Raw genomic sequence first — 12,632 nt, 5'->3', positions numbered from 1 at the left:
CCGGATTAGGTCATCGGCTAAGCAAATTCATGCATTATCCATGAAAGACTACGACTCTCTCACTACAAGGCATTTTTAAATGTAAGTGTCTGAGCTGACAAACACGCAGTGGCGGTGTGTGCTGACCTCCGTCCAGTACTGCTGCTTGGTGTCCGAGTCCATGTGGGCGAAGCCGCCCAACACCAGGGCCTTCATCAGCGTCCTCTGCACCGAGCTAGACAGGAAGTGCAGGGGGGGGCTGCGGCTGGCAAACTGCTTCGCCAGGTTCCACCAGTTCTCACACTGGATCACAATGTTGGCCCTGTGGACACCGACACAGACACGGCGCTCAGGAGACGGCACTCTGGGAGATCTGCAGCCCCAACACACACACACACACACACACACACACACACACACACACACCGCTCAGGAGACAGCACTGTGAGACCTGCAGCCACAACACAGACACACAGACACACAGACACACAGACACACAGACACACAGACACACAGACACACAGACACACAGACACAGCTCAGGAGAAAGCACTGTGGGAGACCTGCAGCCACCACTGCTGCTGCTCAAGCAGAGGTGAAACCTCTTCCTCAAGGGATTTTGGGAGAGTAGAGATGCAAATCCCACAATAAACACAACACATTCAGCCCAGCATCTTTCCGTGCAGAAGAATAACCCTCTAACAAAGCTGTACGAGGCTCTAACCCACCTTTCCCTTCGTTCCACCAGCGTAACCAGCAGCTCCACAGTGTCGTTGGCTAGTTCAGCCTCCGAGCTCCACACCGACAGGTTATTGATCACCTTCTCCAGGAGGTATCCCACAATCCACTGTGCGCCTTCAGTGTCTGCCCCAAAGGCCGTGCTGAGCGGTATGCTTATCTAGGAGGCAAGTCGGTACATTACGTCAACTGCCTGGGGACAGTTCAGAGCTAAGAGTTGTTAAAGCACTCAAACAAAATTGAGATCTGAGGGAAAAATCTACTTTACAAACATTTTGTTAGGAAAAAAATTCTAGAAGAAAACACTGAATTGCATAAATGAAACCTTTTCAGCTGCAGCACACAAAAGATTATGGTGATCAATCAACAAGTTATACAATTCTCAACCCCGTAAACGAGAAGCAAAAAAGATCAAGACTTTCAATTAGGACGAAGAGTCCATCAACGTCCGCTACGCCTTCTCACCTGGTTATACAGCTTGTCGTCCACCAGGAGGTACGTCTTCGCCCAGCGCTTCAGGAACCAGACGATGTCCTTGCCCATCTGCGGGCTCAGCAGCTCGGTAAGGTTGGCTCTCGTAGCTCGGGACTCCACTTCTGAAGCTCTCAAGACGGCGGAGAGCAGCCTGGCCAGACAAGAGCAACAGCTGGGCTGACTACCTGGGAAGTGCTCATTGTGCAATTTACTTACTGAACTACAACCCTGATTCCTCACCAGTGATGTGCAGCACTCAGATCAGTTACGATTCCTGCATCCTAGAGGAGCCATAAAACCCTTGTTCAATGAATTCCAATTCCTCCCCTCAGAATGTAGGTATGGATTTTCCCCCGATTTAAAAACGATCAGGTTCAAGTTCTCATTTATACCTGCAGCCACAACCCTGCTGGACAGATGATGTTCTTGCTTACCTCTATATGTGTGTTGATTGTGTATTTTCTTCACACAGTCTGCTGCTGTAAAACAAATTACCCCTGGAGGATATTTAAGACACTCGCTCTTTCTCGCCATGTGCGGCAGGCCCGCAGTTACAGCGGACCTGTCACTAGAGGTCTCTGTACAGCCTCTGAACACTTGTAAACAGATGCTCTGGGTGATGGAATGAATTACTGGATGGGTGCAATTAGGTTTTTGCTCAGTATTTAAAGTGCATGAACGGTGGCTGGAGTTTTTCAGCGCCGTTTATCTTGGAAAAAGGACAACATAGCCTCCTGGTTTTTACTTCTTCGTAAGAAACCATGAGTTTTTGAGCGTACAGACCCTTGGGACCTCCCTGATTCAGGTAAGGATCTGCTGGACAACACTTTCTGAAATCACTGTACTTCTCAATACGACACCTTCTGTGAAAGTATAACACTAACCTGCCATATAACCCGGTGATTTAGACAGCCGTGCACAAAAACTCTCAGAGGCCATCGTACTGACATGTTTCCATGCACAGCTTCTTCCACAATTCAATAACTCAATCTCAGCACCAGCGTCCAGTGAGTGAGGGCCAAGGAGAGATTCAAAGGCGCCCATGTCTTTACAAATGTAATCCCCCTGGCATATTTTAAATGGTTGACACACTGCCAGGCGCACTTGCGAAGAAGACCACTGTCTGTAGCTGTCAGTACCCGACACAAGAACAGATGACTCAGAGGTCAGGGGAGGCATCTTTCCGAGTGGTGTGGTTTCCACCAGGAAGGAAAAATTGTGAGCTTACTGGAACTGGAAAAATTAAATGTTCCTGGCTGGGTAAAATGTTGCCACAAACACTCCTGAAGAAAGCAGTTCTTGAGAGAGCTGTACTTCTGTTCATGCAAAGACTGAGAAGCCCTTTTGTTACTCAAAGAACATTTCAGAAGTTCCTTCGAAACCGTCCCGATGGCGAGGACGTCTGTCACAGCAGGGATTCGAGTTCAAGTCGTCTCAGAAAACACAAATCCGGCCTCCTTTTTAGCCCCAGTCAGTTTCTCAGATTCTTCAGGGGTGTGATTACACGTTATATAACAATGCTATATTATTATTGTGCTCCCACTGTATTGCTTTTTGCAACTACGCCAGCAGTCAAATTTAAATAGATCTAAATCCAAACTTATTTTTAATACTACTAATTTATTTTTACAAAAAATGCTAAAAACCGTGACACTTCAGGCACAGAAATCTGTGTGGCAATTTCCGACAGAACGCGGCCGTTCGTGCTCCAGGCCACGGTCAGGGATGGTCCTCTCTGCGTCCACTGCCCACCTGATCACCGAGTCCGTCCGGTTGCAGCCAGGAATGGAGGAGGCCTTCTCCCCAGGAGAGCCCAGGACCTGCAGCGTGGTGTTGATGTCCACTTCGGTCGAGTGCTTGATGGAGAACTCCATTACCTCCGAGGGGATCAGAGGGGTCTCTCCCTGAGCGTCGTCTGCTAAGAGGTAGCCTAGAACCACAGAAACAGCACACAACGTCTGCAATAGGTAGGAACACGTCTGCTATTGTGCTTCTGAACTGTGTTCTTTTTAACAAGCAAATAATCTCATTAGTCCAACATATTTGGTGCTCTGAAGCACAATTTGGAAAGATGTCCAAGCAAGCTGTCCAACAAGAACCTTGCGTGCAGGGCACGGAAGTGACTTGTGAAAACAAGCTCATTCTGCTTCAAAATAATGTTCCGAGAGACTTCTGGAACAAGACCTACAATTTCTAACATACCAGTGGGCGTCACGCCGGCCACGAGCGTTTGTCATGAAATATATGACAAAACAAACTAGTCTTGCATGACATGATTTAATGCTTTGCACAAGACACACTTAAAATGTTGGTTAGTTTTGGTCTTTCAGAAGAAAACGGCTACAAGGGAAAGCCCAAAACTCACAAAATGAAATGCCCAGTAAGCCGGTTCACTGAAGTCATTCCTCGGTGCCTGACAATCGCTCCCAAATTGGAAACCAAAAATCTAAACTGCATTTCGATGGTTCTTGGAACTCAAAAGAAGTGTTAGTGGCACGGCTAGAAAACGGCTTTCATGACAAAACATTTAGACAACAAGGAAAGCTGTTGTGGAAGATGCAGAAAGGGCACCTGAGTATAGAATGTACATAGAGGAAGAAAGGAACCTCCATAGAATTAATAAATCATTAACAAAAAAGGAAGCATCTTAAAAGGTATGCATTCATTTTCACCATTTTCAACAGGTGTTCCTGAAATATATCCATTATTTGTAAAGTTGGTCCTGTGCCATGTTCTGTTTCTCTGTGCCTCTTGTTTTACAGGGCATCAGCACCATCTGTAAGATCTCAGATCCCAGTCATTTTATTTGGTGCAAAAGGACTCCACTAGTATCTCCTGCAATGTTTATAAATATTTAGGGATTTCGCAAATTGAACACTGTCATAGAAGTATGCGAGCAGAGAATGCTCACAGACTGATGTGCGCCGGGCCCTGTCGAAGATGCAGGAAGACGGGATACCCTACCTGTGACTAAGATTAACCAGTGAATGTCTTCATAGAGGTCGTCCAGCACCTTCCTGTCCACAGAGCCCGACCCCGGGGACGCCAGCAGGTGCTGCTGGTGCCTCTGGAGCTGCCCGTGGAGCCTGGTGACCCGGTCTTCTAACAGACTGAGAGAGAGAGACACACGGTCACCACAGACACTCCTCCCCCCCCGAGCAGCACGGAGAGCAGGGGTACAGCAGGTAGGGAAAGGCCAGTTCTGTCCACAAACACGAAGACAGCACTCTGGGAGACCGACACACAGCGCTCAGGAGACATGAAGGTCCTAACGGAGGAGCTTGTTTAAATTCGTGCATGCTTTTATTTGGCCATGCTTCTCTGGACCCACATGGGCCCTGAGCTGTACAGCTCTACCTGGTGAGGAGAGGGATGCAGTGGTCAGCAGCTATTCGGCCCAGCATGCCTATACTGGCCAGTTGGTCGGAGAACAATTCTCGGTCGTCTTCCTGCAGCTCGTTAATTTCGTCTTCTTCGTGCGAGGCCACTCCGTTAGCGGTCTGCAATTTTTCAAAACGAGAAGATGAGAATGAATCGACACTTGACCGAGAGAAAGGCCTCTAACTCTCGCTGGCTCACCTCCTCAACATCGACATTTTGTCCGTAGTTTCAGGCAGAGACGGACAAAAGCAGAATCGCAAAAGAGGGGCTCAGGGGCAAAATCAGCAGCTGATTTTGTTTTGTGCCTTACGTACATATGCACAGAAAAACTGATGAAATTCCACCGTGGTGTCTATGATATCTCACACCACAAGGGTGCCCAAGCCCAAGCTCAAGTCAAAGAAACCACAGGTGGTATTTTTCTTACTCCCATCCGTACACCTGAGGACGAGGAAAACTGACACTGCTCTCCTTTCACATCATCTCAACAGAACGTTCGATGCAGACAGCAATTCCATTTTTGATAGCAGCACTCATTTCTGTCCCGACGGCAACAGCGGGCACCACGATTGCATCACACTGCTAATACACCCCCACCTGCGGAGGCGACAGACTGACTATGACAGGCTCCCCCCCCCCCCCCCCCCGAGCTGCGCCGAGCATGGCCTCACCAGGTTCCGGGTGCCGTCGGGCGCAGCCAGGTGACACTGGATGTAGGAGTTGAAGACCTGCACGGCGGGCTGCACGAAGCAGCCCTTGTGGAAATGCTTGTCGTCCTGCACCAGGGTCAGCCAGGACTCCAGCAACTTGTCGTAGGCCTCCATGTACACCATGTCGTCCTTGTCCAGCTGTGGAGAGAGCGCATGTTGGGACGGAGTCGCTCAGCACGCCGCTCCAGGGGAGAGGCCAGATTGCTCGCCACTCCCTCTGCAGACTCACAGCTGTCTGAACCCCCCCCCCCATACTGACCTCACCACCGCCGGCAACTGGAAAAGGGTCCTTCAAGTCAAAGCAGCAAAGCACCACCACAACCACACTGACCAACAACGAGCACGCGGTACCCTTAGCATGAATGAAGCACCTCAGAGGTCCGTTCGGAATCGTAACTAGTGGTTCCAATTGTAGTGAACTTGAGAGGTGAACGGTTACATCGAACTGGTTAAACCAGTTTACCTCACGCTCTTGCATAGAAGCTACGCGATCTTCAGGAGCACAGTCGCCACTACCTGAAAGCCGTAACGCGTGCCTTTATTACTTCAAGTGGCCTGCTCGAAACCTGCAGGCTCAAGATGCCATTAAGTGAAACGGTGAAAGTCAAGTGAAACGGAGCCTGCCATGACCACCGAGCACTGCCCGCCTAGTGCGGTGTGGCCACTCCGCCAAGACCAAGGACAGAATTGAGACTTGAGAGCAAGACCGGCCCCCCCACCCCAGCGCAGTTCAATCAGACTCCCGAGGAGAGCTCGCCCAAGGGCCACCGATGGCCAGTGCTGCCCCCGAGAGGTGGCGGGAGAGATTACCACTTCCTCCAGGGCGGCGCTCCGGCCGAAGGAGCAGGTGAGGTGAGTGAGGCAGTTCACGAAGGATGTGAAGAGGTCGTTGGGGAGGGCTGTGAGGTTGCTACGCGGGAACATCGTGATCAAGTTGCTAATGATGTTGGAAATTCCCACTGCTTCCGAATCTTCAATTTCAATACTGGTAAAAAAAAAAAAGATTCAAGGTGGAGGGGGGAGTCGCCATTGATAAAATGTTCTGAAATTGCACATATTTTAAAAAAAACTATTGCTGCTCTACTACCAGAACGGTCAACCTCTAAGCATCCTGCACATAAAATCTGACAGTATCTCAACTTTCTGAACAACTTGAGAGAAAAGGTCACTGCTGAGAACCAAGAGCAGGCGAGACAATGCCCTATTACAAATATCATTTTGTTTACGAAGCGCAATTCTACACAGTATGCAAAGGCACCCCTAACAAAAGAGTCCATCACGAAACCATATTACATGGCCTAATTAAACACTGTAAGTCTTTCACAGATTAAATGCAAATGAAGCCCTGCCAACGAGAAGTGATGAAAAAGCACTTCTTAAGAGTTTTCCTCATTCATTATTCTTGTTCAAACAGTGCGTGCGTTTTCCTTACTAAGCTTGTGTGGAGCTATTGGTCGATCTTTGTCTCTCTTCCTCAGAACCTGCATGTCCGCAGACCATTCGCCTGACTCTCTTCCAGATGTGATTTTCTGAACTCAAACTGTGCATCCAGTGCACCATCTTTCATTTAGAACAGGCAACAGTGATGACTTTTCACAGTAAATTTAACATTGAAAGGTTTTTATAGGCTTGACTGTAGTTATAGGTTTTTAGATTTGTAACATTTTAAAAATATTTATATAATACCATTTCTGTTGCTATTGATGACTTTAAAAGAGCTGGTTGATTTATATCAGGTGCCTCTGTGTTTCATAATTCAGACAGCTTCAAATAAATACACATTATATGAGAAAATCAGCACAATTTAGTCAGAAAAGACTACGGGAATAGTCAATTACAAACCAGAAATGCATCGAGAGATGAGTGGTCCAGATTAATTCCTCCTGACTCATAGGTTCTGGAGTGAAACATGCAGGTTATTTATATCAGAGTCTGCAACACAGAAGGCCAGTCCCTCACTTTCGTTAACCCTTCACACACAGTCTCTCCAGGGCTATAATCTGGTCTCTGAATGTGCTCTATTTGTTTGCTGCCCAACACCTTCCTGCCACAAGCCACTTGTAGGTGTAGCTGAGCTGGACTGCCTGATCTAAGACTGCCTAAAACTCTGATTCCACTGCATTTTCTCAGCAATTGATGTCAAGTAGTTGCCGTTAACAGCTTTCAGCTTGGTTTCATCAAGCTCTCCTCTTCTCTTATACAAGATCCCATCTGACAGACAGACATGCAAACAAATTAGCAAATGTTAAATTTGCAGGTGTCGGAATCCTACTATACTTAATTTTATTGCCCCTAAAGATACTGGGCTAAGAGGTCTCTTCCTTACAACACAGCATTGCGTTGAAATTTACTGCACAAAAGTGACAAAACATGAAGCAGCTTGTTGAACCTTTAATAAAAAAATTAATAGAGATGTAGTTATATGAAGACAAGAAAGTGACTAAGGTTCGTAAAATACAGCCAGTATTTTAGACAGTTTCACTGGGCGATTACTGAAGAGACCCAACTATAATCTGAAGCTGAAGGCACGGAATTAAAACACAAACTACCGAACATTACATTTATCTTGTATCTTACAATTTTCATTGAACCTTTTTTTTACCTTTTCAGTAAAGCGGAAAAGCTCTTTGAGAAGACAGATGCTAAAGGCACTAAATTAAATAAAATGTATTATCATGATTTTAGTATTATTTTGTATGAGACGGTAAAGATAAGCTGTTACCGTACCTGTAGTGAACGCTTACATTCTGTTTTCACATTGTTTTTATATCACAGGGTACAGTTCTTTCAAAGTTTTGCTCAAATGTTGAATAGCACCTAGTAAATGGCTACCTTCGTCCACACAGAGCAGCACTTTAGCTTCTATCATTAACGCAAAGAGAGCCTTCCCACTCCAGCTGTTGGCTTGCTTGCTCTCCCTGTGGTTTGCAAACACCCCCCCAACACCAGAGGACGTACGGCACCTGCACCACGGACAGGGTGCCGCTGCCTACTTCACACCTGGAATGATGTTTAGCTGATTTTTGACATACAACCCCACCCCCCATTTCCGCTGACTTTGAAGAAACTCTCAGAAAGTCCACAAGAAAGGTTCCTCTAACTGAGAGGAAATGGAGCACGACATTTAAATTGGTTATCGGCTGTATCCGTTTGGAACGGAGGAGCACAGGAGGCTCTCTTCAGCCCATCTAGTGTACTTGTTCATTAGTGGCTGATGCATCTGAGGATCTTTAATCTTCTGTCTCTTGAGGAAACCAGGGCATCGGCTTCAACCGCACGGAGGGGCGGCCCATTGCAGACCCCCTCATCACTAGACCCCTGTTCATCCAGGGCCTGGCGGGGGCACACTCCGAGGCAGGGCAGCTCCGGCTCTCTCCCCCAGCGCTCCGGCCCCGCGCCGGCCCGAGGAGGAGAAGCTCAGGCATGTCCCCCCCAGCCAGCTCAGCTCAGCTCAGCTCATTTTTTGTTTTCTCGTTTACAAGCAGCGAAACGATCATTCTGGAGTCGCGAAGAACACACAGTCCTCGCACACCTCTAAGGGGAGGTCAAGCCAGCGGCAGCTCGTGACTGACAACAAGGCAGCCTGTGTGCTCGCGGGGGCCGGGGGGGTCACGTACCCGTTGATCATGTTGAGCAGTCCCTCCACCAGGTGCGCCAGGTAGTTCACCTGCGCCGTCTCGTCGGGGAAGACCGGGCCGTGCATGGACGCGAGCTGCGCCAGGCACTGCAGCGAGTCCTGTGCCATGTCCGAGTCCTCGCGGATCTTACTGTGCACCTACGGGGAGGAGCGCTTGCAATGAAGGGAGGAAGGAAGAAGGCAACTTGGCAAAACAATACAGACTTCTTCCATCTTATTTTTCCTGAGGCAAGAAAAAAAGCATTAAAGCGCAGATATTAGGTATTCATTCTCTGCCACAACCTTACACAAGATGAGCTCAAATTCCATAAACACAGTTTATTGCTTTTTTTGAAAAAAAAAGTTCAGAGAATAAAAAACAATAAAATTTAAGTGTGGACTGAAATACCGTAGCTTTTATTCAGAACTCCTAGCCAATAACCTGCTATATTAAGTCCCACACATCTGACAAGTCGCTGCATTGTGTTCCATTTCTCTCACTATGTCACGTTAATTTCTTTAATTATTCACAAACGCAGACAGCCAAGGAAGAACTTCAACACCTTCACCTTTAGTGTTTTGAATATCACAACTGATTCAGAAAAGGAGTATTAAGCTACGACTCATAATTCAAAAATTAAAGAACTAGTTTAATTAAAGTACTAGACCAGAAAAGGGAACTAATTGTTCTCTCATGAACGATCAGGTAGCACTGCTCAGCATCCTCCTCCGAGAGGCAATGAGCAATTATAAAAATTCCTCTTCCCGTTTGTTTTTAAGTTTCCCTTTAAAGTTCAATTTCAAGAGATTAAAAAACACTTACCTGCCTCTTAACTTAATCCACAAAATGGAAGACTATGATCCTGTATACTATATTCACAACCAACAGGCATTCACGTGTACATTCTGGATGTGTTCTCAAAGACATACAAAAATCTTGATTGCAGACCTGTTGACATCTACTGCACACTTAAGAACATGCTGCCAATCTCCGGGCGTTCTGCACCCCAGCTGTTCCGTCCACACATTTCCATACAAAAGCCACAGGGCAGAAGTAAGATCAGAGGTGCTGTCTGATTGCTCGGAAGCAAAAGGCCCGGCCCGTGTTCTCCATTACAACCGCCCAGATCGCCGGCTCCGTCTGGGGCTCACCGGAGAGGCCTTTCGGGACTCAAGACTCCGCACGGATGACACAGCCGCTCGCTTCCATGTATTAAATCATACTTTGGAAACTCGGAGGGGAAAAAGAGAGAAAGACAGGCGCGTGCCAGATGACGAGAGGCAGCACGCGTTCTAAAAACAGCAGTAATGACAGCCATCTGTACCACGCGAGCTATGCCCATCACACCGAGCCCGGCTATAGTTAGAGACCGTGCAGGCCGGACCAAAAGAACAAGCGGGATGCCCTGCTACGAAGATAAGCGCCTATTTTTAGAACGAAAATAAAGCAGAATGATCCACCCATTGTCCTGAAACAAGCCAAGGCCTTCCCTGCGCTGTGACGGCTGCCAAAGTAGCACTGATCTCGACAGGAGGAGGGAAGGAGAAACTAACGAAACCCATCTGCTGTAACACAATTCCAAGGTGACAAGGCTCTGTACACACTGTAAGACACTGTGTGTGTACAAACTCCTTCTCGGTATTCTTTTCCATTTGATCATTGCTTCTCATTTTTAAACCAAGGACACAAGTGAAGACTACTGCAAGGGTGTCAAGAGCTTTGGATTAGGAAAATTACAATACGGCATCCCTTCATTATCTGTTATTGGGATTTTCGGGCGCAAAAAGCAGCTGAAAGGAGTGCAAGAGCAAAAGAATGCTGCACACCATCTTCATGGATTCACAGCTAATGATAATGATACTGCATAAATAACTATGCTACTAACAAAATTTCAAATAATAATGGGATATGGGTTTAACACGATACCTACTGAAAATAACTATGGAGTCAAAGTGATGTTTATATTGTTGAAAATGCATAAAAGGTCGAAATGCTTAAGTTGAATGTAAGCTTATGGTTTTAAGAAAGTTGCGTGGAGAAGTTTCATTTTCATTTTGCTCATAACTACAAATCTATACTTCAAAATTAGTACATTAATTCAGACACTATCACGGTAAACAGCTGGGATGGGAATTTTAAATAGTCAAACTTGACTATTCAACCTCTAATAACACGTGAGCAGCACTTGATCTTCAAAAATTCCAACACAGAATGTAAGAGTTAAATGTAAAAGTTAAAAGAAAATCTACAGTTGTTTTAAAAATCGAACCTGCACAATGAATTATAACCTTATCTGGTACATTATTTAAAAAAATATATGCTTCACAATACAAAACTTGTACTAAATATCTGCACATTCATTTTAGGAGATATAAAAATACCTCCTATATTCACAGTCCAAATATCTGAAGAATGAAAAGATTGTTCTAAAATTAGCACATTATCAGCAGAAGCAGAAGAACTATTCCACATTGTGAAAGATGCAGATCTCCTTTGCTTTTTTCAATTCGTACTGTCTGCATGGAAAGTAACACATGCTTATGTTTGACGGGACGGCTCTGCACAGTGATCTTGTTTTTCTCAAAGTCTTCCCTTGCTGTGCTTCTCTTTAAGGACACCACCCTGCTCCTGGCTACATACAGTACCGGTCATTAGCAAAGGGAGGCATGCAAGTCAGGTCATTATCATGGCAGTTAACAAGTGGATTCATTTCCACTCGTTGCCATCTTAAAAAACACTCTTCCAAGTTATTGGTTTTTTCACTGACTCGCAGTCAAAATGTATCCAAGCACATGAAACATGTCATTTCCCTGAAAACATAAAGCTTACAGAAGAGAGGAAGTGAAAGGTGGAAGTGGCCCATCTCAGCCTATTTCTTACCGGTAGCTAACTGATCTAAGATTCTCAGTTAGGTTCTTGAAGAAGAGAAAGTTTGATAAAATGGCTGGCTAGATTGGTCTGGACTCTCCAAACCTTCCATAAAAAAAAAATAAAAGGTAGCTCCTTTTATCATGTCTAAAACGCATTGCGAGCTCTGGTTTCACCGTCGACTGTGAAGCGGTTTTCTTTGGGGTTGACGTCAGCAGTGCCTCGGTACGACAGCCTTCCGCGTTCAGACCCGACACGGGCATCAGTGACCCTTTCGCTCTCTGCAGGTGTGAGACATCCCTTTAAACCCAGGAATGCGTCTGGACCAACTCCACAACGGCAACCTATTGCATGGCGCAGTACCTCGATGTAAAGAGGTCCCTGACCCCCCCCAGCCCACAGCAGGACAGCTACCTGCGGGACTGGGGGGCGCAGTCCACGCGGCCCATAATCCGAGGGTCCGTGTCTAATCCTCATGTTGGTTTACAGAGACCTCTGACCCCACGGCGCGTGTCCGGGGGGAGGCTGGCTTTCAGCGCGGCGGAGGGGAATCACAGCTGAGGGGGAACAGCTGAGGCCCCAGCGCGGACAGCTGCCCGCATTACTCCGGGCTCCCTGCCGCGCTCGTCCTCCGCAGCGCAGAGGCCTCTGCGGCTCAGGATCTGCGCCTGTGGCTGGAAGGTTGCTGGTTCGTATCCCGCGGCCGGCAGAGGAATCCTACTCCGTTGGGCCCCTGAGCAAGGCTATTAACCCCAACTGCTCCAGGGGTGCTGTATAAATGGCTGACCCTGCGCTCTGACCCCCAGCTTCTCTCCCTGCCTGTGTGTCTCATGGAGAGCAAGCTGGGGTCTGCGAAAAGAAATTC

The 12,632-nt window shown here is 47.0% G+C and overlaps 1 protein-coding gene across 1 annotated transcript in view; it reads right to left on the bottom strand.

Moving 5' to 3' along the window:
• Nucleotides 1–12,632, bottom strand: part of xpo4 (exportin 4) — a 34,552-nt gene that overhangs the window by 7,068 nt on the left and 14,852 nt on the right. The window contains exons 8-16 of the mRNA XM_088914837.1: nucleotides 8,900–9,057; nucleotides 6,093–6,267; nucleotides 5,244–5,420; nucleotides 4,549–4,691; nucleotides 4,156–4,301; nucleotides 2,944–3,121; nucleotides 1,183–1,342; nucleotides 708–877; nucleotides 127–301 (exon numbers count right to left, since the gene is read on the bottom strand). Of these exons, the coding sequence (XP_088770963.1) occupies nucleotides 127–301; nucleotides 708–877; nucleotides 1,183–1,342; nucleotides 2,944–3,121; nucleotides 4,156–4,301; nucleotides 4,549–4,691; nucleotides 5,244–5,420; nucleotides 6,093–6,267; nucleotides 8,900–9,057 (1,482 nt within the window). The remainder of the gene's footprint in view (nucleotides 1–126; nucleotides 302–707; nucleotides 878–1,182; nucleotides 1,343–2,943; nucleotides 3,122–4,155; nucleotides 4,302–4,548; nucleotides 4,692–5,243; nucleotides 5,421–6,092; nucleotides 6,268–8,899; nucleotides 9,058–12,632) is intronic.

Source organism: Atractosteus spatula, chromosome 4 (assembly GCF_055471065.1).
Source record: "Atractosteus spatula isolate fAtrSpa1 chromosome 4, fAtrSpa1.hap1, whole genome shotgun sequence".
Taxonomy (NCBI): domain Eukaryota; kingdom Metazoa; phylum Chordata; class Actinopteri; order Semionotiformes; family Lepisosteidae; genus Atractosteus; species Atractosteus spatula.
Note: the sequence above shows the minus strand (reverse complement) of the source record. Positions and strands in the feature narration are given on the sequence as shown.